Genomic DNA, 24,033 nt, shown 5'->3' with positions numbered 1-24,033 from the left:
GTGGAGAAGCAAAGTGCAGTTCTTTCCATTTAATTGAAGAATTTAGTTTTGAACTTAATATATTGCCAATATTTTTTGTTTTGTTTTCATTAATCTATAAAGAGTTTTTGATATATCTGGATGTGGTTTTCTAAATAGAACCTTGGCAGGCTTCCACTGCAAGCTCATTTTAGTGCTATTTCATTAGCTGACTTATCAAAATACTGTAATCAATGCCTGTCATAACATAAGTACATGACCCTTTTGAATAGCCCAAGTGGCTATATTTGCTTCTCTCTGAAAGGAGTATTAATTCCAAAGGGAAACAGAAGGTCAAATCAACATTGGCAAACTTACCTTCTATCAGTTTGTCTATATGATTTAGAAATATTGATTTTTTTTTTTTTTTTTGTAAGAGGCTCGTTTTTCATAAATTTCCTTGTAAGGTACCTGGGGACATACTGCTGTTTTGTTTTTTTGAATTTTCTAATAATGCAATTCTGAAAACTATTGGATTTTGATGAGGCAAGAATACAGCATAGTATATGAAGACACAGGAATCAATGGATGGTTCTGAGTGAGATGTTTGACTTCTGTTGTAAAAATTTGTAATAATCTTGTTAACTATCGTGTGTCTGGACAAATTAAAAGAAGTTGCAGTTCTACAAAGACTCCTCTAACATTAAGACAATGAGTAGCACGCTGAGTTGTTATCTAATAAGATCTTTTAACAGATAATTGATATATTGTTTTGATTTGTGTTGTAGGATAACAGGGAAATGAACTGGATTTTTCATAAAGTTTTTGTATCTGATCTGTTATTTCTGTAGTCTGTTTTAGGTTTGACAAGGTTGAGCTTACCTTTGAATTTTTTTGAATAATCTGCGTACAATAGAAAAGTTTTTGTTTTGCTTGGTTTGGTTTTTAAAACTTCCCAGTGAAACTTCCCTTTTACAAATTTATTTATGTAACATATTCTATGTGAAATACAAAGTCACAAAGTTAATATTATTTTGCTAGTTTGAGTGTATATGTGGGTACATTAGATGGAAATAAATTGATTTTTGTAAGAGTACATATTTTTAATACAAATTTTCTGACGTTAACTCAGGTAATTAATAGCGTAGCATCATTAATATTAGCTTAGCCTAGGTATTTGAAATTTGCTTTTGATTACATGTATCATATGATTTTACACATCTGTTTCTTTTTCTGTGAAAAAAAATTAACTCTTCAGCTGTAAAGCTCTTTATGGGAGCTGCTTTCTGTAAGTGTCTGGGGGGACTCTCAGGGACATTTTAGAGACATTATGTTTTGGTGGTGAACACTGTTAAACTGTTTTAAAAAAACCACCAGACTCTTGCTAATCACTTTTTGCTTTTTGAATATTAACACACTTTATGGAAAGAAAGTTGCTCTCTGACATTTGTTGTTTGTGGACTGGTTCATTAATAATGTTAGACCACAACTGTAGGAATCAAATAAGGTAGTTTTATCAGTAGTATCTCTATAAGGAAAAATGTCAGCATTTTATTGATCTTGGATTGTTTTGGTTTGCCTTTTTTTTGTTTGTTTGTTTGTTTTGGTGGGTTTTTTGGTTTGTTTGGTTTTTTCTTGTTGTTTTGATGAGTTTGTTTTGTTTTATCTGCTGAAAAACACAATCAAAAAGCATATCCTGTATTTTTTCCACATCTTTGAAAGATTTGTAAACATGTAGTCAAGAGATGAAAATTACATCTTATATGTATTTGTTTTAGTGCATATCTGAAGCAAATGCAAAGAAAAATTAATTATATTTTTAAAAAAATCAATAGCAGAAACTACAAAACATGGAAAACACATATAGGTTACACCATTGGATTATTCTTATGTCAGCATGGAACATGTCCTCAGAATCACACCTAAGTAGTTAAAAGTGAAGAAATTTCTAGATACTATAATTTAAATATAGCGTTTATTTTTTGACTTTTTTCTTTATGGAACTATGTTTTTTTTCAACTACTGAAAAACATGCTGTCTTGTTTAATTCTTTCTTTGTTTTGCTCTTATTGGCATAAGAAGAGCAAAATTAATTTTTTTAAAAGCCTGACAATTCTGAATCTGCCTCTTTCTCATCCTACCATCTTTATAATGGGACAGGCGGTGGACTTTAACAAATTCTCATTTTATTGCTTATCTTATATCTTTTGTTGTTGTTATCCACAGTGGCATAAAATAGCTGATCAAATTGTGTTGAATAACATCACAAAATTGAAAGTTAGTGGCTTTCACAGTGTGAAACCAATAAAGAGCTGCAATATTGCTGTTCACAACTGCACTACTACTGAGTTTTTGGGAACCTTCCTATACATCTATTAGTGTGCTCCATTTGGAGAAGAAACTTGTTATTGGGTTGTGTGATATCTACAATTAAAGTTTCAGTGTGATCTGTTCTAAGCACATGATTATCTCATTTATCTTAATTGCATAGGCATTACATTGCCAAAATCAAACACGCATTTATAAAGTCAGAATACATTCCTGAGGGCTTGTCAGAATTTTTTGGTAACTTATTATTATGTTTTTCTAACATAGAGCATATAACAAGCACATAGAATGATTATTTTTTTAAAATATTCCTGGTAGGAGAGCATCTTATACTATACAAGGAAATCCTAAGTGATCATGGAAAATAGAGACAATACTGAAAGTTTTAGGAAGAAGTTTTAAGAAATTTTTGGAAGTTTTAGAATTGATTGCTAGAATTTCAGGGTTCCCTCTCTGATCATCCCTCTAAGGATATTATTTGATTCCTAATTTCCACTGATCTTTTTATGCAATACTTCTAATTCAGAAGAAGCTGATATAGCTATAAGGTTCTGTTCCCATTTTGAGAATGGGAAGTTTGTTGTGTCTCGAAATTTTTTGAGAGATATGGAATCTAGTAAAACAAACAAGACTGGCTGTAACAATGCTATAAAAATAGAAAACGCTTTACAATAATTTCTTTCATTGGCTCTTACTAAATAGACAAATTCAGTTGACCATCAGGGTAAATTGTCTCTCTGTGTTAAATTTTTCTTTTAGAACTCATTAGTCCATTGCATAGAAATAAAAAGAGAAATTGCATATCCTGGTTTTTTTTAGATAAAAAAGAAATATTTGCATTTCCCACTTGGCTCAGCAAAAAGACAAGTAACAATACATGTGGCAGTGGGGCAGTGGGAGGCGATAATCAGATACCACTGACATTTCCTGACTGCAAACTTTGTCTGGTGCTTTTGCCAAAGATCTAAAAAAGTCTAGAAGGATGTCTCAAGGATGTATTTCTGCTGCTTTTGCCTTCTTTGCATTTCACAGAAGACACAAGAGGCAGCAGATTTTTTTTTTTCTTTTTAAAAATTGGAAAAGTTTTTACTTTGGATAAAGCGTCTAGAAAAGACTTCATTTAAGGCTGGTATTACATTTTTTTAAACTGGAAATTGCTATTTCTAGGGACTTGAACATTTAGGTTTAATAATAAATATTCTTGAGATTCTGTTGCAGTTAAAGGTAGGAAATCTATATGAACATTTACCAGTGTGTTTTATCAAGCTTGAAGATAGGCAGTAATTTCATTCTTGTGCATGTGGATAAAGACAGGAGGTGTAGCACTAGAACAGGATCTGCATTTGTTTAATTTTTGTTTTTAGCAATCTCTCTCCAAAACTGTAGCCTGCAAGTTTCCCGCATGCTACTGGCATTTCTGCATAGTAATGGGGCAAGAAGATCCAAGAGGGAAAAAGAAATGGTAAAAATTGTGTTGAAAATGAAGTATTTGGAGACCTTCTCTTCTAGTGATGTTTATTGTCTGTGGAAGAAGTGAAATATTCCCTAGCTCATGTGGAAATTGAAACCTTGAGGTGAGATATGCAGAGTTAGGTGCATGTAAGGGAGTTCTAAAGAACAACACCTTAGCTGAACTCCCTGTGCTCCTCCTGTCATTCACAGCTCAAAAGGAAATAGAGACTTCAGGCATAATACTTGGGGCTCTCATTTATGGAAACCTTTCTCTTAGCTTTGCTCTTTGTTCTCTGGCAGGGATTGCCATTCTGCCTACTGATGTGTAGCTGTCTGCATATCTGTGGAGCTGCTTTAAAATACAAACCTGGACTTGGCCATCCTAATCTATAAATTTAATCCTACCCTGAATATCTGATAATGTTTTCAGTGTTGGAAAGTTGAACAAGGTTTGGGAACAACAAGCGTATGAGTCAGAAAAAGAAAGAACAAGACTCTTTTAGGCTTTAGCACCTATAGAGAAGATGTCAGCTAATTTATGCAGGTAGATTTACTAGGATGTCTGTACACTTGCTGATAAAAATGACGAAGTGCATTTGTAAATTGATCAAGCCTCAGCAGAGATGACCAAAGGAGAATGCCTAGGCATTCTAATTCTAGGAGAATGCCTATGTCAGGGACCTCTCTTTGTTTTTTGAGTGTTTCTGCTGGAGTACTCATCTGAGCAAACCTTAGAGTAGCCCCTGAAGGAAGGGTTTGTGTCTCTCGGCACACAAGATTAGACCAGCTTCCTAATCACACCCCTCAGCCTGTGAAGGAGAGACTAAATCCCTAAAGGCACCCCTTGTGCCTGTTGAAACTGAACCCCAGTGAAACCAGGGATTGAGGGATTTTTGAAACAGAAAAAGTTCATAAAGGTCACAAGATCTCAGACTAGTGATTCAAGAAGTCTTTTGAAGAGACTGAAATCAGCTTTGGTGCCTGATCCTTCAGTGTTCTCATGCAGTGTATCATTGCACAAACACAGAGGTTGTCCAGGGATTAGTTCTGATAAGAGTTTGGAGAATTCATATCTGTAGGTAAGTGGGACACATACAGTGTTTGCATCATTGTGTATTTTCCTATTGATTAGTTGTCTCAGTTAATAGAAATATTAATATTTACATTCCAGGGTTTACTCATATTGAATAGTAATATTGCTCTGATTAAAAAACACACAATACATATTTTCCACAGCTTGAAAAGAAACTTACTGTGATGGAAACTTCCATAACTCCCTAAGTGAGTGATAACTAGTTAATTAGCTAGTCCAAAGGGTCAATATTTAAAGTTATGAAAAAGCAGTCCAGAGAAGAATTGGTATACTACACTAAATTACCAAAAACAACTTTTGGATAAACTAAGTGCAGCCCATTGGAATTAAAAACTCATTTGCTTTCCTGTTACTGTCATACTGCTCCTGTGCAAACATGCAATTTCCTTCTGTCATCCGTAGTATTCCTTTAATTTTTAATATGCTTCAAGAAACAGGTGTCTAACAGCAAGGCTAGATTTTAATTATTTATGTGTACCCATATCTTTAGCATATACAGGCTAAACATCCACAGGTTTTTCTGTCACTTTTCATTTATGCATTCTAAGTTAGAATTAGTTACACGTGGTAGTTCTGTACAGTTGTGGTCAATGTGTCACAGTAGATTCTGCATGCTAGATCCTGGTGTTTAGGGACAGGACTATATCTAGTACTTTATGGATGTAAGGGCTGTGTAGTTTCACCAGAAATATGAGGATTCATGGCCATTCCTTCCCTCTCACTGTCAAATACAGAGCATTACTCCATGAAGGCTAAATGAAAAGTGTTTCTGTGTTCACTGTAAGTTAATGCTTTGCTGAGAGCACAGACTCATTAAAAGCTTTCCCAAACCCATTTTGTTACACTTTGTACTGCTTATGTGTGCTCTTGTAGAAGTTTGTTACTGCTGCTGATGTCATTCTAACTTAGGGTTTCCTTTTTATTTCTATGGCGGCAGTATCTTAACCCAGCAGGGTTTTTCAGTTACTATTTCCTACTGTGGGATCCTGGAATGGAACTGGCTCAAAGCCCTTGCCCTTTGTGGAGAAGCCAGGGTGCTTTTCCTGTAGCAGGGTTTGCTCCCCCAAGGGCAGGAGGTGAGTTTAGGGGTGTGTGGTGCCAAAACCTCTGATTGATGTAGGACAGAGGGCTGAACCCTCACCCCCAAAGAGTCTCTGGGTTTTCAGCCAGATAAGAGAAGGCTGATCAAAAGCAGACCCTGAGGAGGCAGGGTAGTTAATTACAAGTTTTAATTATTTCATCTGAGAATTTTTTTTCTTCTGTTGAACCAAAAATAAATGATGACCTCTTACAGGCAAAATGTTATTCTGGGCAAAAGGAAAAATGCTTTAACATAGACCCAAGAATTTATTACTGCTCTATTTAAATCTTAACCTAATAAAAAAGACAGCAAGGAGGTTCAAAATATGAGTCTAATACAGCAGAGCATTTCTAATCAAAGTGCTCTATGTAGACTGAGTTTTGTCTTGGGTGATTTGAGTTCTGAGAATGTCCCTGAAAATCAAGCAACTATGTTTCAACATCTTTTCTTCAAGCAGTACCACAATATAGAACAAAGTTTATATGTAACTTGTTTCATAATAACCTGATCTCTTCCTGATGTTTAACTCTTCAGTTTGCAAATTCACATTACAATCAAATCTATTAGAGTGTCTTAACACACTGGAGGGTACTGTTCTTTAATGATTTTTGTTGCACCAGCGTTTGGTTTTGCCCAGTTTCCAGGTCTCCATTCCTTTAACCAACTCAGTACATTCTATGCCCCCACTATTGAGATCTCTGTTACCATATCATGCCTCTGTTCCTCTGTGTTACACCATTACACTGGCCTAATATTTCTGCCTTCAGAAAATGACTCGTTACTCCTGACTGTAAAAATTATGAATATCCCACAGAATTATTCAAACACAAATCAGGCTGTAGCCACCTGAACCTTAGAAAATTTGTTTTTCCACCAAGAAAAGGTAAAGCAAAGCTCCAGGCAGACCAAGACAAGCCCAGTCAGAGCAAGTCTGACAGGTGTCAGTCCCAAGGCCATGCAAAGGTGGTTTCAAAGGCAGCGTGGCTTGTTCCTAGCAGGAACAATATGGTGTTTGCTGGGCTGCAGAGGTTCACAGGGATAAGAGATAAGTACAGGATGACAAAGAGAAGTGACATTTGACAAGGTCCTGCTGTTTCCATTGCAGGAATAAGCCCTTACGTGACTGCTCGCATCCCGACTTTCAGAATTTCAGTCTGTTTCTTGTTTGGCAGAAAAACTTTGTTGCTTAAAAGGTGGTAATAAAGTATCTTCACTGAAGCCAGTGCAGTCACTGCTGACCCTGTGTTGAACTCGACTCAGTGATCATTCTGGCTGCGGTTATACATGCTTTCTGACAGACAGCAGGGCAATTTACTACAAAATGTTCTCAATAATTTTGACAGAAAGATGTTCTCCAAATTTATCATGCAAAACAAGAGCTAGGAATTTTATAGTGGATTGGATTTCTGTAAATTTTTAAGGAACAAAATAATCTATTTACTCTCGTCTTTTCTGTGGATATTCTGCCTAAATTACTGCATACAAAAAACGGTGAAAAAAAAAAAATAAATGGCATCTTTGGTCAATCAACTTGTTCATTTCTGGAGCGTGAACTCTTCCAATGTATTACAATGGGAATTTGTGGTTTTAGTGTATCTTTTCTGTTCTTTAACAGAATATAACAAAATCTATTGAGATAGATCTGAGCTAAAAGCACTAGAGAAAGTTCTTGAAAAAGCTTCAAGTATGACTAGGCAAAAGATGTAAAAATTTTCAGAATAGGAATGCTAATAAACTCATTTTACAGCTGAGGGAGGGATTGTGTTATAACTGGATGCAGGAAAATTGTCAAGCGTAAGTTCATTGTTCTTGGAATAACATAATGGCTTTTCCACACTGAGAGCTTTTTCTCTGTCTGAGATATTTCTCTGAAGCGTGTTTGTCGTCATATATTATGGGTCTGGGACACTTGCCTGTGATTATATGATTGCTCATGAATGCTCTGCTAATGGTATTTTTCCTGAAGAAAAATATTGACTCATTTGTTTTGAACTCCTACTCCACCCACATGTGGTAGTGTAGAATTATGTAAATTTAGTAAATGAGAAAAGTAAAATTCTACCAAGTGTAATAGCATTTATTCAAATTGGGGTATCTCTTATTTTAATGTGTTTTCAGAGTAAGTGTTATGTTGTAACACATGAACATCTAGGTTATTATATTTGATCCTTAAAAGTATTGTCTTATAAGAAATCATACTGAAAATTGACATTAGATCTTTTAGCTGTAATTAAGCAAACTAAGCCTTACTTCCATTTATCCAATTTAGATTTACTCTCTTTATTAAAAGTTACAGGTTTTCATTTTAGAGTTTCATTGCTGTGGTTTTATAGAAAATATCTAGCCTTAAAAAATTTGTTTTTATCAAATTGAGACTGGCAAATGTAAAAAGGATTTTCTGTTAATTTTGGCCTATTCCAGCATACTTTGTGCTTGTGGAGTTTCTATTCTTTTCCTTGGTAAGAATAGCAATTCGATCTAAACCTGTCCTGCCTGTTTTAAGCCATCCCTTCATTTGTTTCAAACTCCTTATGGATAGTAAGGACTGTATATTATAATTTATTTAAAGTATAAAAAAATATATATAGAAGAACTGGAAATGCTATATTGCACAACCTATCCTCCCCACAAACAATCCTGGGAATAACATTGTAAGGATTTCAGCAAAAGAATGCGGTGTTGTCCACTTTTAGGATATCCTGTATTTTTATTTTAAAATCTATATTGGCTATACTGTATTTTTGTTATTGATGATTTGTTTTTCTTCATAGTAGTTATGCTTGTGAAAAACTGTGAACTTAACTACAGAGAATTAAGTACAGCACATTGTATTCCAGGAGTACAGTGGTACCCATGTAAAGCTTAAATGAATATGCAGTAAACTACTGCAGATCTAAGTCTTGTCATAGCAATATTTGAAAAATCCCTACATTTTCCTGAACAGGACTTTATGAGTTTGGAAATTTTGAGGAGTTAATAAACAGAATGAATTAATAGCAAAAAAAAAGAAAAAAATTGTTCTGAAATTAATTTTGTTTTCTCATTGCTAATTTTTTCCTTTGTTTAAATTTTATGAGCAAAAAATGGTTCTTGGGTTTTGGTATTGGTGTTCTTGATAGTCATGATTTTTGCCATTCTTGATCTTTCATTTTCAATGAAGAACTAGCAAATCAATGAAAAACACTTGAAAACATATTGGTTTAGAAGTCAAAAATCTTTTGAAATTGATTTGCAAACTTTTTTAGAGCACTGACTTTCTGTAGAGTACAGGATTTGTGATGTTTTGTTTAAAAATTGTAAGGATAAAATTTTGGTATATAAGTCTCCTTGATTTAATTCTTAAATACTTAAAAAGTTTACTTTTATCCTAGGAAATGTCTTTGTATGGCTTTAGTGCCTAAGGGAATCAGCAGGTATGAATCACACCAGGTGATAGAGATATGATGGAGAAGATTGAAACAGTGATTAGGATTCTTAATTAGCAAGAATCTACAGGCTATAAATTAGTGCCAGCAGAAGTAATTAAACTACTTTATTTGAAAAAAGTGAAAACCATGCTTAGTTTTAGGAGACAAACTTTATGTGAAGATTAAAAGAAAAAAAAAAAGATATTTGTGTGTGAGGTGCAATACACATATTTCAAACACGTTTGAAACAAACAAGACCAACTCATTTTTTTCTGCTTTTTTTTTATAAGAAGCATCTATTTGTTATTCATGAAGTGATTTTTGTTTTCTTTTTCTGTTTCTTTTTGAATATGTGTACAGTATTTGCTTTTCTTTTTTTTTTTCTTCTTGCTGTTTTTCTATTTTTATAAGGGCAGCTGTAAAGGAATTGGAATCAGACATGTAGGGGATAATGCTTGTACCTGGTGTAGCTGCTTTTACAGCCGCTTTATGGGCAAACATCTCCTGGGTTCAGAGAGGCAAGTTATTTTTTCAAGGTGTCCCTGGTCAGAGAGGCCCATGGGTTTTCACAGTTCTTTTGTGTGTCTGTGTCTGTTACACTAGTTCACTCTAGTGAATATGAAGCTTCTGGGCATCACACAGTTTGCAAATAGGCTGTGCCCCTGTTCTTGAGCAAATGTTTGGTCATTAGGGATCTCTAGGACCTTCAAAGTTTTTTTTTTTTTTTAATTAATTAAATGGGATCATTATCCTGATTCTCTGTATAGCACTATTACAGGAAAGAGTCCTTTTGGGGTGTGGTATGCCAGTAGGCATTAAAATTTACTTGGACTTTTTTTTTGATTGATATTTTCTCTCATTCTAAGTAGTTGGTGAGCAGAAGAGTGTGGAGGGATAAAATGTAAGAAAATAAAGACAGTGCAGAAGGTAATCTCATCCTTGAAGAGTTGCAGCTGTACCAATCACCAAAGATTAGGAACAGGCCTGCCCTTAATAGGCCACAGCTGTGCCCAGTAAGAAGACGAGTGCTACAAAAGAGTGGGTTAGCTGGGTGAGGAGAGTTGGAGTTGGTTGGCTGTGCTGTGAGGAGATGAGAAATCAGTGAGATGGTATGGGAGCTTTCACAATGAGATGACAACAGAAAAGGGTTTGGGGGTTTTTTTGCCTGTTTTTTGGTTTGTGGTGTTTGGGATTTTTTTGTAGGTTTGTTTTTTTTTTTTTTTTTGACTAGTAAACTTTATATGTTATACCCATAACTTCTTTCCCTCCTGTCTTTAGGAAGGTAAATAATAATTTTTAATAGATTCCTTTTTTCTTTCTTGTCTGAAAACGTACTGTAATCCTGCCATCTGATCTGACCATAGGAGACAGAAAGCTCTATTACCTGTAGTATTTTTTATATATATAGTATTACCTCCCTTGATGCTTACATCCAGCCTACTTCTGATTCCTTGTATATTGTCCATGTGGCATAATCTATTATTCATATATTTGATTAGAGTCTTCTTGCTGGATAATATATCTAGAGTTTGTTGAATCTGTCTCTGAAGATGAGTCAGTTTTACTCCTCTTCCCTCTCCTACTCCTCCTGACATTTCTGCATCAGAAGGAGTAATATTCTGAGCTTTTTTTTTTTTCTTTTGGAGATCAAAGGGAATTCAGTTGGAGGAAACCATATCCACATGCATCAAACAGGAAACTTTCAGAGTATTAGTGCAACCTATTGAACATTTTTGTGACCCCTTACTTTCTGGCTTCTGACAGCTTCCTTGGAAGTTTCTTCCCCTCCTTATCTTTTTGGTTCATGAATCAGTAGATCTCAAAAGCAGAGTGCTAAGGAGACTGTTCCTTTTGATTAATAAGTGAATAGATTTGCTGTAGAGCCAAGAATGGAACATCTTGTAACTGTTGGCAACATTACTAAAAGAATAAGTATCCTCATGGAAGGGGCAGAGCATAAAAAGAGTTTTGATCAAGAGGAAAGAAGAGTCTTAGGCTTTCAAGAGTTTTTGCATTAATGGTAAACAGTTATTTTATTGATGTTGTCCGGTGACCAGAGGAACCAAAAAAGTCATTTTCAGGGTGATATGATTTTGAAACAGGACAGTTTTTTTGGCTATTTGACTTCCTTTCCTCCTTTCTGGCAGAGCCAGCCTGACTTTGTATGTCTGATGCCAGAGAGTGGCATTCATATTTTTTAGCTCAGGAGGTTGCCACTGCATATCTACATGAGATGACTCTTTTCTTTTTTCCACTCTGAGGTGCTTATATCTGTACTGGTAAAGAACACTAGAGTATATAATGAAAGACATTTAGGGAAGCTGTTTCAGTCAGTTCATCCCAGGATTAGCAGTTCCCCACTGGAACATCTCCCAATCAGAGAAGATGAGCCATGCAGGGCGGCTCCCTTTTTTAATTTCTCTAATGGCAGTAGAGTTGGTCAGCGCTAGTCATCATTCTCTACTCCTGTGAAGGAGATGCCAGGGAAGTAGCTGGAGCACAGCATACTCTGGCTGGCTCCCTAGTTGTGTTATGACTGCATGTTATTCCTGATTGTGACAAGTAAAGGCATTTCCTTGTGTAGGCCTTGTATTCTCTAAGCCTGGGACAGAAAATACTTCCTGGCTGCATCCCATCATAGATCTGCTGCATCCAACAGACTTTTGGTGCTGCAGAAAATCTGTCAGTCTGTGCAGATTCACAATCTGCTCCTAAAAGCCAAAGATTACCATGCATGAAAGAAGCTTTACTGTCGAGGAAATAATTTCTCCAAGGTCTACTTATATCAACAGTTTCAGCCATTTTGTTCCCCTGCCCAAGACAAGAGAAGGAGATAAACATACAAGGACACAATTACTTTGGTCAAAATCAACCTTGAGTTCTGTGGATTGTTTATATTCTGACTGCAATGTTTGTCCCTTGGACACAGAGGTTCCTCCTGAGTCACAGGCATCACTACAGTCTTGGTACTCAAATGCAGCGATAGAAAGCATTTGTTGGACCAAGGTCCCCCTGATCAGAGGGATTCTAGAGCTTGTATACAAATTTCAGTGAACATGAAGGAATTTCATTACTTTCTGCTTTTCTGACTGATTTGAAAAACGGTGAGTATAATCTAAAGCAAAGTTCTTTGTAGTATTGAGAGATGTCCAAACTAATTCTGTGTGTTGGAAGGGAGTACACATAATACAGTCTGTGGGAATAAGTGTGTATATGCACATCTATTTATGTATCTTTCAGGACCTGGGCAAAACTAATTTGGCATGCATCCTGTTATTCTAATAACTGGTTGTTATGGTAAGGTTCCTTTCTAGATTGGAGGATGTAATTACCAAAGGAATGATGTTAGGTCTGCCACTGGGTGATTCAAAGGGAGGTTTGGCACAATAATTCTTGTCAAGATTTCTTCCTGTCTAATCAACAAAATATTTGGGAAAAGTTATTAAATAATTCTTAAAAAAAGTAAAATATCCATGTAACACAAACTTTTAAGAAGATGTCAGAATTCCAGAAAGGAGGTACTTTTTCTATTTTTTTTTTTTTTTTGGAACGGATACACAGTCATTGAATATCACATATATATATATAAACCCCAAAATTATAATAATTATGATAAACTATATAATCAATCAATCATATAATTATAAGCTACAGATTTATTAAATATATATATACAGTAATTTATGAAATATTATGTCTGTATACCTATATTTTTATATATAAAGATGCCTTATATATAAATAAGACATATTTCTGAGTTTTTCTTTAGTCATCTTCTTACTGAAAAGTTTTTGCATTTGGTTTTCTAAGCTTTATTCATTTTGAAAACGTTTTGATGTAAGGATACATCATAAATATCAATTTTTCCTGCTGTGTGATGATCTATGGCAAAAGAGAAGGTTACTTGATTTTTCTATTATTATGTGACTAATTGGAGGCAGAGCACACAGAGGACCATTAGTATATAACATGAGCCACATTACTGGTCTCATAACCTGAGTCGGAAGACAAGTGACATTTCCCAGATCAGGACTTTAAGCATGTGCCAACTTTATTAAAATTGTGAGACTGTCATGAATTTTGCCCCACGAGCACTAACATTTCACTGACAAGGAATTGCCTGATCTGATTACTCCAAGCGCGCCTGGAGGCTGTTTCCGCTGGGCCACGAGGGCTCTGGCCCCAATTGCCGCTCTTCAGGCGCTGCAGACCTGTCCCTTCCAGGCTGGAGGCTGCTCTGCTCAGCTGCTGGGCTGGGGCTGGAGCTGGAGCTGGGCCCTGCAGAGGCAGCCAGGGCTGCTGTGGTGCTGCCAGGGCTGCGCGCTGTCCCTTCGCTGCTAGCAAGGGCATGGATGCTCGGAGGACGTGACTCCTGCTTGCTCACAAGGAACAAAGATCCGGTTTCTGCACTGACAGGAACACAGTGTCTTGGATTTGGGGTGGGTGTTTTGTTTCCTGCTTGGGGCAGAATTTTTGTGTCCTTTGGCAGATAGCAAAGACAAGGGATCTGCTCCCCGAAGTGGTGGAACATCACTGTGTCTTCTGGCTGATAGTCCAAGGCTTGATTATTACTGGCTTTGAGGAGGGGAGAAAATAGGAAGGAAAGCTTCTAGTTTTTGAGTTGACACTGAAATACTTAATTTGTAGGTAGACAGGTTCCTGATGTGTATAAAATAATATCCAACCTTGGTAAAACATGTTATTAATTTCAGTTGAAAATGCCTTAGCATCACCAAAAGACTGAAAGGAAAATTAAAACCTGACTAATATGCTTTCTGCAAACATTGTTGTTTTGTTCATCATCTTCTCTAAACAGATCTTTTGATCTGATTTTATCATCAAATTTTATTAATCTTACAGTTTTCCTTTCAAATGTCTAGCTCTTCATAGGGTGTCTAAATGTTGCTGTGTAACAAAATTAAAAATTTGTGAAAAACATCTACTAGCTATAACAATAATAATAAATCCCTCATATCTGCTCAGGGAGTTGGCTATGCTTGTGAAAATTTAGACTTGTCTTTATAGCAAATGATGGCTATGAATTGCTTTGGAATATTATCTTCTGTGGACTTACAATGTCATTAGTTTAATATTTATTATGCTTCATTAACCATATACAAGTTGCTAAATGATTTAATTTTCATAAATGTAAGCTATCTCTGCATAATTCTAATAATTAGAATATTTTACTTAGAACTTTGCACTGTCTCAAAGTCAGAGAGAAGAAATTGCCTGTAAATGAGAAAACCTGCTACTATTAGAGATATTTCACATAGTTTTGTATTTTTCTTGGGGCCCAAGCAGATGTTGAAGGAAGTGAAAATAATAAGATTTTATATTTGTAAACACTAATGCTCTCATTTTGGGTAAACTAAGCAAATTCTTATATTGCAAACCCATTTTGTCAGCAATCTTGTTTCCTTGAGTTAGGAGTTGCAGTCTTCTGGTAACAGTTCAAGTTGAAAACACACCTGTTACAGTAAACAAAGTACAAGCTCAGATGTTTAAATAGACTGTTACAGACATGCTTTGCTTTTAAATGGGTTATATGTGTACCTGTTGTATTTAACATGAAATATTGGGATTTCTCTACATGGGAGCAGTCATATTTGAATAAAATTATCTCAGGGTGAAGTACCAGCATCTTTAAGCATGACTGAAAACAGGGCTATTCTTGGCTCTCTTACACATAATTTCTTTTAACTAAATTTCACCAGTCAACACATGATGAGCAGCTTGACATTTCTTGTTAATAAGCACAGCAAATAGCTGTGAGAGTACAGAAACTTTAAGTCTGCAGTCACACCTACATCTGTTTGCTTGGAGAGCAGATCAAGAGCTGCTTGGAATAATCACAGTGGTTAGTGAAGTGTGAAGGGACACCCATCACCCCAAGTCAGATGTCAGTAAGGAGTTTCTGTGTATCAAAGGATTAGTCAATATCAGTTATAACTGAATGTATTTTAGTTTATTTAAAATTTCAGCTGTTAAAAAGGGCTAGTATATGATAAAAAAATGGCTAGACAAGCCTTAGTATTTGGGCTGAATATATAATGCAAAAAAATATAGAAATCAATTAGATGACAAAATGAGTTTTATTGTGGCTTCAGTAATTCAGAAGAATAATAACATAGGGAGAAACCCTTTAAAATGAGGGATTTTTGATTTACTATTTCTCTACAAAACATAGTTTATTTCTGCTAGCCTCCAGCTGAGTTATAGACCAAGGAGGATAAGCACCAAGGACTGCAATTGTACAGAATGTCCTTGCTGAGATATTGTTTCATCTCTTTTAGATCAGGCTGTATAATACTTAGGCTCGAATAACCTTTAAAATGCTCTACTCTGAAATCAACAATGGTAAAGTCAGTGCTTTCTCATCTTTTGTTATATGTCATTTTCTTCTCATTATCGAACTATACTGAGATATATTTTAAATGTGTGAGTACTCTTCCCATCTAATTCATATATGCTCCTCTCCTTTCTCCAAGCCCATGTCCCCCACACCCCATTTGAACTTTAGAACAAACAATGTGCTTTGGCAAAGGATGAACATTTTGCTTACTTGTGGTCTTGTCATTGATAACTCATTTTCTGGACGTAACAGAATAATCAAAATCTTTACATTGGTAATTCGAGGTATCTTAGACTTCTGGGAAGAGGACCAGAACAGATGTCCAGATGTGGAAGAGTGATGCTTGCAGAGCTTTTTGAAGGATAGACCTTTAATGGGATCTTGGAAGTCATGGATGGTGTCGCTGATATTTCAATATGAGTCTGTGCAGAAATTTGCAAACTTAGTTACTTGGTTTAATAGTCATGCTGGCTTGCTATTTCAGTAACTATGCTGTAAAAAATAACTGCCCTTAAAAGACACTCTTTAGGAGTAAAATGTTTCATTAGTTCCCTTTAAGTGATTTAAAATAGAAATTATTTTAAGCAAAGTAAACCAAAAAATGAGTTAATGGAAAAATGAATCTGTCATGAGCACATCATGGCCCTCATGCCTTCTTAAGTATCTCAAACCACTTTGAAAGAGAAAAAGCCCTGAGGGCCAGACTCTTGATTTTAGCCTTATCTTTCCCATAAGAGTATTTATTATATGAACTGAATTTTTTTTTTCTTTCTTTCTTTTTTTTTTTAAAACATGAATTATTTGATGTGGTTTTCCTAGAGAGACCTCTTGAAGTTTGTGGTAAGCTACTGGTTTCTTAAAATTTACTCCTTTTTATACCCTGTTGGAATTTTAGCTGACCTTATTATAGCTTCCATTAGATAGTATTAATGTGTTTTCCTTTGTCTAGTCCATCATAAGTGTGGAAACAAAATTCTTTTTTGCTTCCTGTTATGTTGAACTTGCTGATGGCTCTTGCTTTCTTCCTTTCCTGTGCTATGAGCTCCTTGAACCAAGTTTATTTTATGAGAGCCTCCAATTCCTTACTTATTTACTTTCTGGTAAAAAGCTGATTTAAGACAGCTGGTCCAATATGTTAGTTGGATGTTGCACATTTTCCTTTATGTAGTTTTTTGGTTGTCTAGTGTATTTTTCCTGAAAGGTTTGAAGTCACAATCAACAGAATTTAAAAAAAAAAAAAAAAAAAACCAAAAAAAAACCAAAAAAAACCCAAAAAAAAAAAAAAAACAAAAAACCCAAAACAAAACTTTTTTTTTTAATTAGAAACTGAATGCTTAAATTCAAGCTCCATCCTCAAATTTTTCCCTTGCTCCAGCATGGATCCTCCACACAGCTTACAGTCTTTGAGGATAAACCTATTCCAACCTGGGCTCTCTGTGGGCCACATTCCTTAATGGATATTGACCTGCTCTGGCATGGGGCTCTTCCATGGGCTACAGTGTGGATATCTGTTCCACTGTGGTCTTTTCCCTGGGCTGTTGAGTGTTGATCTTGCTTTGCTGGATCCCTTTCCAGGCACTGCATGGGAATCCCTGCTCTGGTGCCTGAAGCGCCTCTTCCCTCTCCTTCTTCACTGACCCTGGTGTCTGCAGGGCTGTTTCTCGTACTTTTTCCTGGTCCTACTTCACTTGTGGTGGTTTTGCTCTTAAATACAAGTTCCCAGAGGTGCTGCCTCTGTGGGCAAGGGGCTCAGTCGTGCCCTGTGGTGGGTGGCATGGAGTCATGTGGGAACTGACCATGTCCAGCCCAGGGCAATCCCAGCCTCCATCACAGACCCCCAAGGCCTGGGCACCGACTGTTCAGTGAACCAGGACTGGTTCTGTCCAATAGCAGTGGTAAGTGATTTGTCATCTTTCCTTCTCTGTCCTTGGTTCCTGATGCATGTTCTAGGCCGTTGTCCTATGCCACTGGAGGTGACAGTGGCCCTTGGTTAAACCACCACAGTGATGGGAGCCTTGTGCTACATATGAACCTCCCAGAGTATAGCAGTGTCTTAATTTCATTCTACATTTTCCCAGCTGATAGTGCTGAAAGAAGCCCTCCTGAAAGGCCCTGGAGATACATCCCTCTAAAGAGTAGTGCTGCCGTGGAAACTGCTGAGTTCTCTTGCCTCTCACAGTCATGTAACAGTTTGTTGGTCACTGAGCATCTTGATTCATTAACAGTTTTCAGCCCTGATATCACTAAGGAAGAACTAATTATTTTATGGGTTTGGCTTGGGATTTTTTTTCGTTGTGTTGTTTTGTTCTTGGTTTTTTTTTTTGGGGGGGGGGTTGTTTTTTGGTTGGTTTAGTTCTGAGGTTTTTTTTTTGTTGGGCTTTTTGTTTTGTGTTGATTTGGGTGTTTTTTTTGTTTCTTTTTGTTTTGGTTTTGAAATGCAGACAAGACATAGGCAGAACTAGGGAAAACACCCAAACCTAACCCAACCAGCCAAGAAAACCTTCTCAGTCCTTGAAGCATCAATTTACTTTTGATCCAGTAGGATACTTCTGCTTTCTCTAAGAATTGATTTTTTGTCCTACATGGAAGGACATAAGCTTGACCCTTGAGTAAAATTTAGTTTGATAAAATTCTAACATGTTTCATTCAGTGGGATTTTTGAGCCTATATGATTATGTTGCATTTTTATACAAATATATTAAAAGTTTTGGGGACTAGAATAAGAGTAAGTACTGAAAATTGAACCTGGTGATAAGGAGGTGATAAAAGTATACTGTAATTGAATTATCAGACTGAACCTTTATTTATCAGATTATTTAGGATGCTTGGGACTGAGATTTTGTGTACATTCTCGATAATTTTTTTTTTCAAAATTAAGTATCTAAGTCTCATATAGCTGAAGAGATAAAAATTCTGATTTTTTTTCTTTTAATAGAGTAATATATAGTGTTATTTTGCAGCAGAGGGTGGAATTAACAGCATTTCTAGTAGGTTTTGTGTGCGTACGTATGTGCGTGTGTCTGGCTCAGTTTTCTGTGGTAATCTATTTTTCCACATCTCTCCAGACCCTGACCTTCAGGGCAGGTGCTGGGGGGATGAAGTCCCCCCCATTGTAGAGGAAGATCACATTTGAATCCACCTTGAGGGTTTGTAAGTCCATGGGACCCAGTGAGATGTGTCCCAGGGTCCTGAGGGAACTGGCTGTTGTAGTTGTTAAACCACTCACTTCAAAAATTGTGGCACTTGCTGAAGTTGTAAATAAGGGAAAGTGTAGATGGCTTACACAAACACTACATTTAAAAGATATTTTCTATTGCCTTCAAAAAATTGGGTAAATAAATGCATGGATACAGGTGATACCTTTGGGATAAACAAAAATAAAAAGGAGGAGTCACTTACCCCTGGTCTTTTATCTACTTAAAGCAATGATTCTGAACCCCCTCTGTTTTTCTTTATCCCTGTTACCCTTCAACATGGAAGGAATTTTTAAATGAATTATACTTTGAAAATGGTGGCTCAGAAAAAGAGGATTCTCTCTATGTCTGTATCATGACAACCCAGATTTGCAGACAGATTTCTGTGTACATGCTACAAAACGCTGATTTCAGCTAAGAACTTGAATAAAGATTTGTTTTTGTGATCTATTTAGGAAAGCATTAATATAATAACTTGTCTCTAATATCAACTTTCAATCAAGAGTAGTTGCTTGGACTACTTTCTGTAACCTACAAAGCCACATTTTTATGAAACATTAACCACTTTTCCCTCCCTCCCTTTTCTTTCCCTTTTGAATGTCAGTGTTAGAAACAAAAAAAAAATCTTTAATAAATATACTCATCATTAAATAGAAATTGAGAAATTTATTCTTCAAACTTGGAATTAAAGCTCAAAATAATTTTTAATTACAATATTTCTTTGACATTTTTTACATTTCTTTTATTTAGATGTGTGCCTAATGCCGGATTTAAATAATAATTATTAGAAAAAAGGGCAATTACTTTGTACAGCTTAGAAATCTAGCCTGGTTGATCTTTTCATAAAATGTATTGATAAAGGAATATTATCATTATTCATGTTCTGGTAAGACTCAGTGATTTTTAAAATTTAGTAACCATGGAAACACAACTGGGTAACATAAGGAAGAAAGTGTAGGGGTAAATTTATGGTTAGTCTTTTAAGAAAAATTTATTTCTGTTTTTACAGTATGATGTAGCTCAGTTTTTTATCTAATCTCTTACCCATTTGTGTGTGCAGGTATATTATACATAAGTATATGCATACACATATTGAACATATTGAATGAAAGAAAATAAAGATTTACAATTTTTTACCTAATTTCTAGTGTTTGGGATTTGGTTTTTTGTTTGGGTGTTTTTTTTGTTTGGTTGGTTTTTTGTTTTGTTTTGGCATTTTTGTTTGTGTTTGGGTTTTGTTTTTTTATTTTTTATTTCAGTAAATTATAGCCAGAAAACTCACTAGCTTCTCCCCCTTTATTTTTTGTTTTGTGTATTTTTTTATTCCTAAATGAGAGTTTGAGTAATCTTCCTAAGTTATAAGTTAGTTTTAAAAGGCAAATTTCTAAAGCATTGTGGTAGAATACTCTAGTAGTCAAGGCTTTAGAAGGATCACAGATGGATTATTGGACCAAAGTGTAATAAAAATGTTACAAATGTAAGGTAAAGTCAGTTACTTGTTACTGTGGAAAGCATATGTTGTTTTTAATGTGATAAATCACAGAACTCGTAGGGGTTTGCGTAGTATTTGGCACACATTCTGGTGTCTGTCTTTTATATTGCTTGTGAACGTGGACTAAAATATGTATTTGCTTTATTAGAAAATATTCCCCAGGTGTTTCTGGACTATGCTTTCATATAATGACCTGCTGGGTGATGCTTTCTCTTCTGTACATCACTGTGAACCTCAGCCTGCTATTTTTCCTTAACATTTCTAATCCACATGAGGATAGGCATCTTGGTATGATGGAAGGTGTGTTGAGTTCTGTGGTGTTAATAGCAGATTTTTAATATTATACTTGCTTTCTCTCAATATCTAAAAACCTTCATATGTTTTAAGCAAAAAGCCAAGGAGTTTTGAGGTTTTTTTACTTTTGAAAGTTGTAGTTTGTGACTTTCTTTGAAGTGAGTACTTCTCTTTCCCTTTCCAATCAGCATTTCTTGTGAAAGAGGTATCTCTTTTCCTGAATCTATTTCTTTTTTTGCCCACATTTCCTACACTCATCTTCTACTATCACATAGAGGAAGTTGAATGGGAAGCTAAGTCCCAAAATGTTTTCTCTTTGTTCTGATGCAACCTCTAAAATGCATCAGATGTCAAGCTATGCCCACTGTGAGCAATTCATGAAGAAATTGCCTCAACATTTTGATCACAGTCAGGCTTTTATTATGAAAGTAACTGGCATAGAAAGACACCTTTAGAAGTGTGAAAACAAGCAACACAATGAAGTAAAAAATGATGAAATTGAGCACAGCTCTGGCACAGTACAGCTGCTGTCCCTGGCAGTGACTGTGGCCTTCAACAATAGTCTCTGACTGCCAGGAAAGCCCCGCTCACTACGGGGAAGTAATTTCTGTTGGTTAATGTTCATTTTAATATCAATGAAGAGTTCAAGCCAGAATCCCATCTGTGGAAAACTCTGAACTTGGGTAGTTTTTTGTGTTCATGGAATGGTAGTATCAAGCTGCTTTATTTTTAAGATTTGTGTAAAGGTACACTTTACCTTGTTTGACTTCATAAGTGATTTTCTATATATTCTGAATCACTGTTGGAGACAGTGTTTTGCAATCAAAAGAATATATTCAGCACTTCAAGGAAGACAAAAAAAAATAATAATGTTAAGTGAACATGGAAATAATTTGCACTAGAGAATGTAAAATTGCTTTTTCCTTCCCTGTAGTTTATATGGTAAAGGAGACTCCACACCTTCAGTGGAATTTTCAGTGTGCAGTATGGTAATACAAGATCACAAGTACTGTCTTTGTTTCCCATCATTTTCCTAGTAGAGTTTATACACTGAAACTTACTTCCACCTGCATCTTGCTGAAGGATGAATTCAAGTCCATCAGATGTTGCATATCCTTGCAGTATTCTGAAGTTCTGCAACCCAGAGTCACCAGACTCAGTAGCATTATCCTGTCACTTGCAAACTGGCTCATGTGCTTTATATTATACAGGGGAGGCATATATATGGATAAAGTCTAGATTCAGCCTGATGGCTTAAAACATGTAAATACCCTCATTTGGATTCAGTAGTTACCATGGACCCAATTATCTATTGCCTACCACCTCTCATGGTCATTCATAGCTATGTGAGAAAGTGTGGAATACTACATTATTTAAAGCCCTTTCCTCCCTGACATGCTTATATGACTAAACTATGAATCTCTGGAGTATCAAGCAATTGATATTTGTGATATCAGGCTTTCAGTGTTGCAGGAATTCCAAAGTTAAACTTGGTGAGTGTTTAGCCCTTGAAGGACCTAGAACCTTTCTTGTTTTATTTTAGTGTTCTAATGAGCTTGGAGAGGTGAGGAACAAAAGAGTGCTCATTAACAACAGCATAGAGTCTTTATAAAGATAGTTCTTGAAAAAGGCCACCCTAGTGTCTTTTCTCTAGTCCTGTGCTCAGTCTTCAAGGCTCCCTTTGGGTTTCCTAGTTGATGATTTATGGCTTCTCCTAGCCCACAGTTAGTACAGGGTCTGTCATGAGGGTTTTACTGAGCAAGCTGTGATGTTCATGATGAGAATCCCCACCTCTTCACCTCTGGGACCTGTTTGGGTTTATTTTCATGTGTTTCCTTGCCCAGGCTGTTGCCTTCTGGAGGCTTTCAGCTCAGGGCACAGTTAGTAGGCCTTTACTAGGGCTGACAGAAGTTGTTACTGGGCTACTCTTTTTTTAAAAGTGGTTTTGTATAGAGTCAGCCACATCAATTTCAGTGAGGATGAATCTCTATCTTCAAGCAAAACATCTATCCCAATGCTTCAGATAGTCAGGTTTATATCTCCAAGACATTTTGGATTATTTGTTCCAGGCGTCATGGTCTGTCTTACCATTCCCTCCAAATATGAGGTCTTAACACTGGAAATAGCTGAGTAGTTTTAATTTATGGCAGCAGCTTATTTTCCTGCTGAACCTGAGTGTATGAGTTGCCTGTAAGCACTCTTTGCAGCCTAAGAAATGGGAAATAGAAGATGGGAACTGCAAGGAATACTGAAATCCTTATGAAAGGTTCATGGCAAGTGGGAGCAGCAATGTGTGGGTTGCTGACAGGACATGGATTTAGGTATGGGCAAGGGAGGAACCGAGGTCAGTGATACAGGTACAGGATGAAAGAGGGTGGATAGCAATTCAGTGCTGCTGAAGCAATGAAGGCAAGGAGTACTTGGGGATGGCTGGGGTGCAGGCTGTTGTTACTGAATCAGGATTTGATGTGTGTGTGTGTGCATGTAGGGAATTTGCAATAGCACTGACACGCAGAAGCTCTTGTGCCGTTTTGAGATGTGTGGAACTGGAAAGAGCTCTAAAGAAGAGCTGTAGCTTCAGATGCAGCAGAGCACAGCCTGCCTGTCTCTTCATGCCACATGAGCTTCCATCTTTGTGTAAGATCCACAGGTTTTTCTTTATTGCTTAATCATATGAAAGTAACTGGCATAGACTCATACTGTAGCTCTAATTAATAGCCCTAATACAGGATGGCAAAGAGTCAGTCAGCAATAGGAGATGATGGCATTTTTCAGAACTTAATGGTGAACAGTGGAGTCTCTTGCGGAAAAGCCACATATGTGCATGTTAGAGTGCATTAAAATTTGATTTTTCAACCTGAGGCTATTGTATATACATAGTGATAGACAAGATGAGCAGAGATAAAAAAAATGTGAGGTAGATTAACCCTTCTCTTAGAATAATTTTGTCTTCTGTAAAGAAAAAATGTCATGAGTTGGGGTCAGTCTTTTAGGGAGTAAGAGTCAATGTATGACTTTTTGTGGAGTTCTGGAAATGCTATTTATGTTTTCCTTAAGTATAGTACACTGAAATAGTTGTCCTGGATCAGAAAGAATTATTCTCATTAACTGTTAAGACTCCTTGTGTGACTTGCACTTCTGAATCTCGAGAAACAAGCAGAACAGGATATGCTGGCCTAAAATATATAATTGATTGTAGCCTTGTGCAAAGAAGAAACTGGTATGTAAAAACTTCGTTCTTTATATATGAACTGATGACTTAAAGTTGATTTTTCAAGCCAGAATGCTTATCTTCTTTGAGCCATGGTTTTTTTCCCAGTTTTCCAATGCTTATTTAGCTCCTACAATTTGCTTGTAAAGAGGAAGCCTTGGTTTAAAC

At 36.2% G+C, this 24,033-nt stretch overlaps 1 protein-coding gene across 7 annotated transcripts in view; it reads left to right on the top strand.

The window, feature by feature from the left end:
- TAFA5 (TAFA chemokine like family member 5) overlaps window positions 1-24,033 on the top strand; it is a 415,267-nt gene that overhangs the window by 140,623 nt on the left and 250,611 nt on the right. The window contains exon 2 of one of the 7 annotated variants that reach the window (XM_063155447.1): window positions 16,494-16,514. The exons of the other annotated variants lie outside the window; for them this stretch is intronic. Coding sequence (XP_063011517.1) covers window positions 16,494-16,514 — 21 coding nt within the window. The remainder of the gene's footprint in view (window positions 1-16,493; window positions 16,515-24,033) is intronic. 7 annotated transcript variants of the gene reach the window in all.

Source organism: Melospiza melodia, chromosome 4, assembly GCF_035770615.1.
Source record: "Melospiza melodia melodia isolate bMelMel2 chromosome 4, bMelMel2.pri, whole genome shotgun sequence".
Taxonomy (NCBI): Eukaryota; Metazoa; Chordata; class Aves; order Passeriformes; family Passerellidae; genus Melospiza; species Melospiza melodia.
The sequence above is the reverse complement of the archived record's forward strand: the minus strand, read 5'-3'. Positions and strand labels throughout refer to the sequence as shown.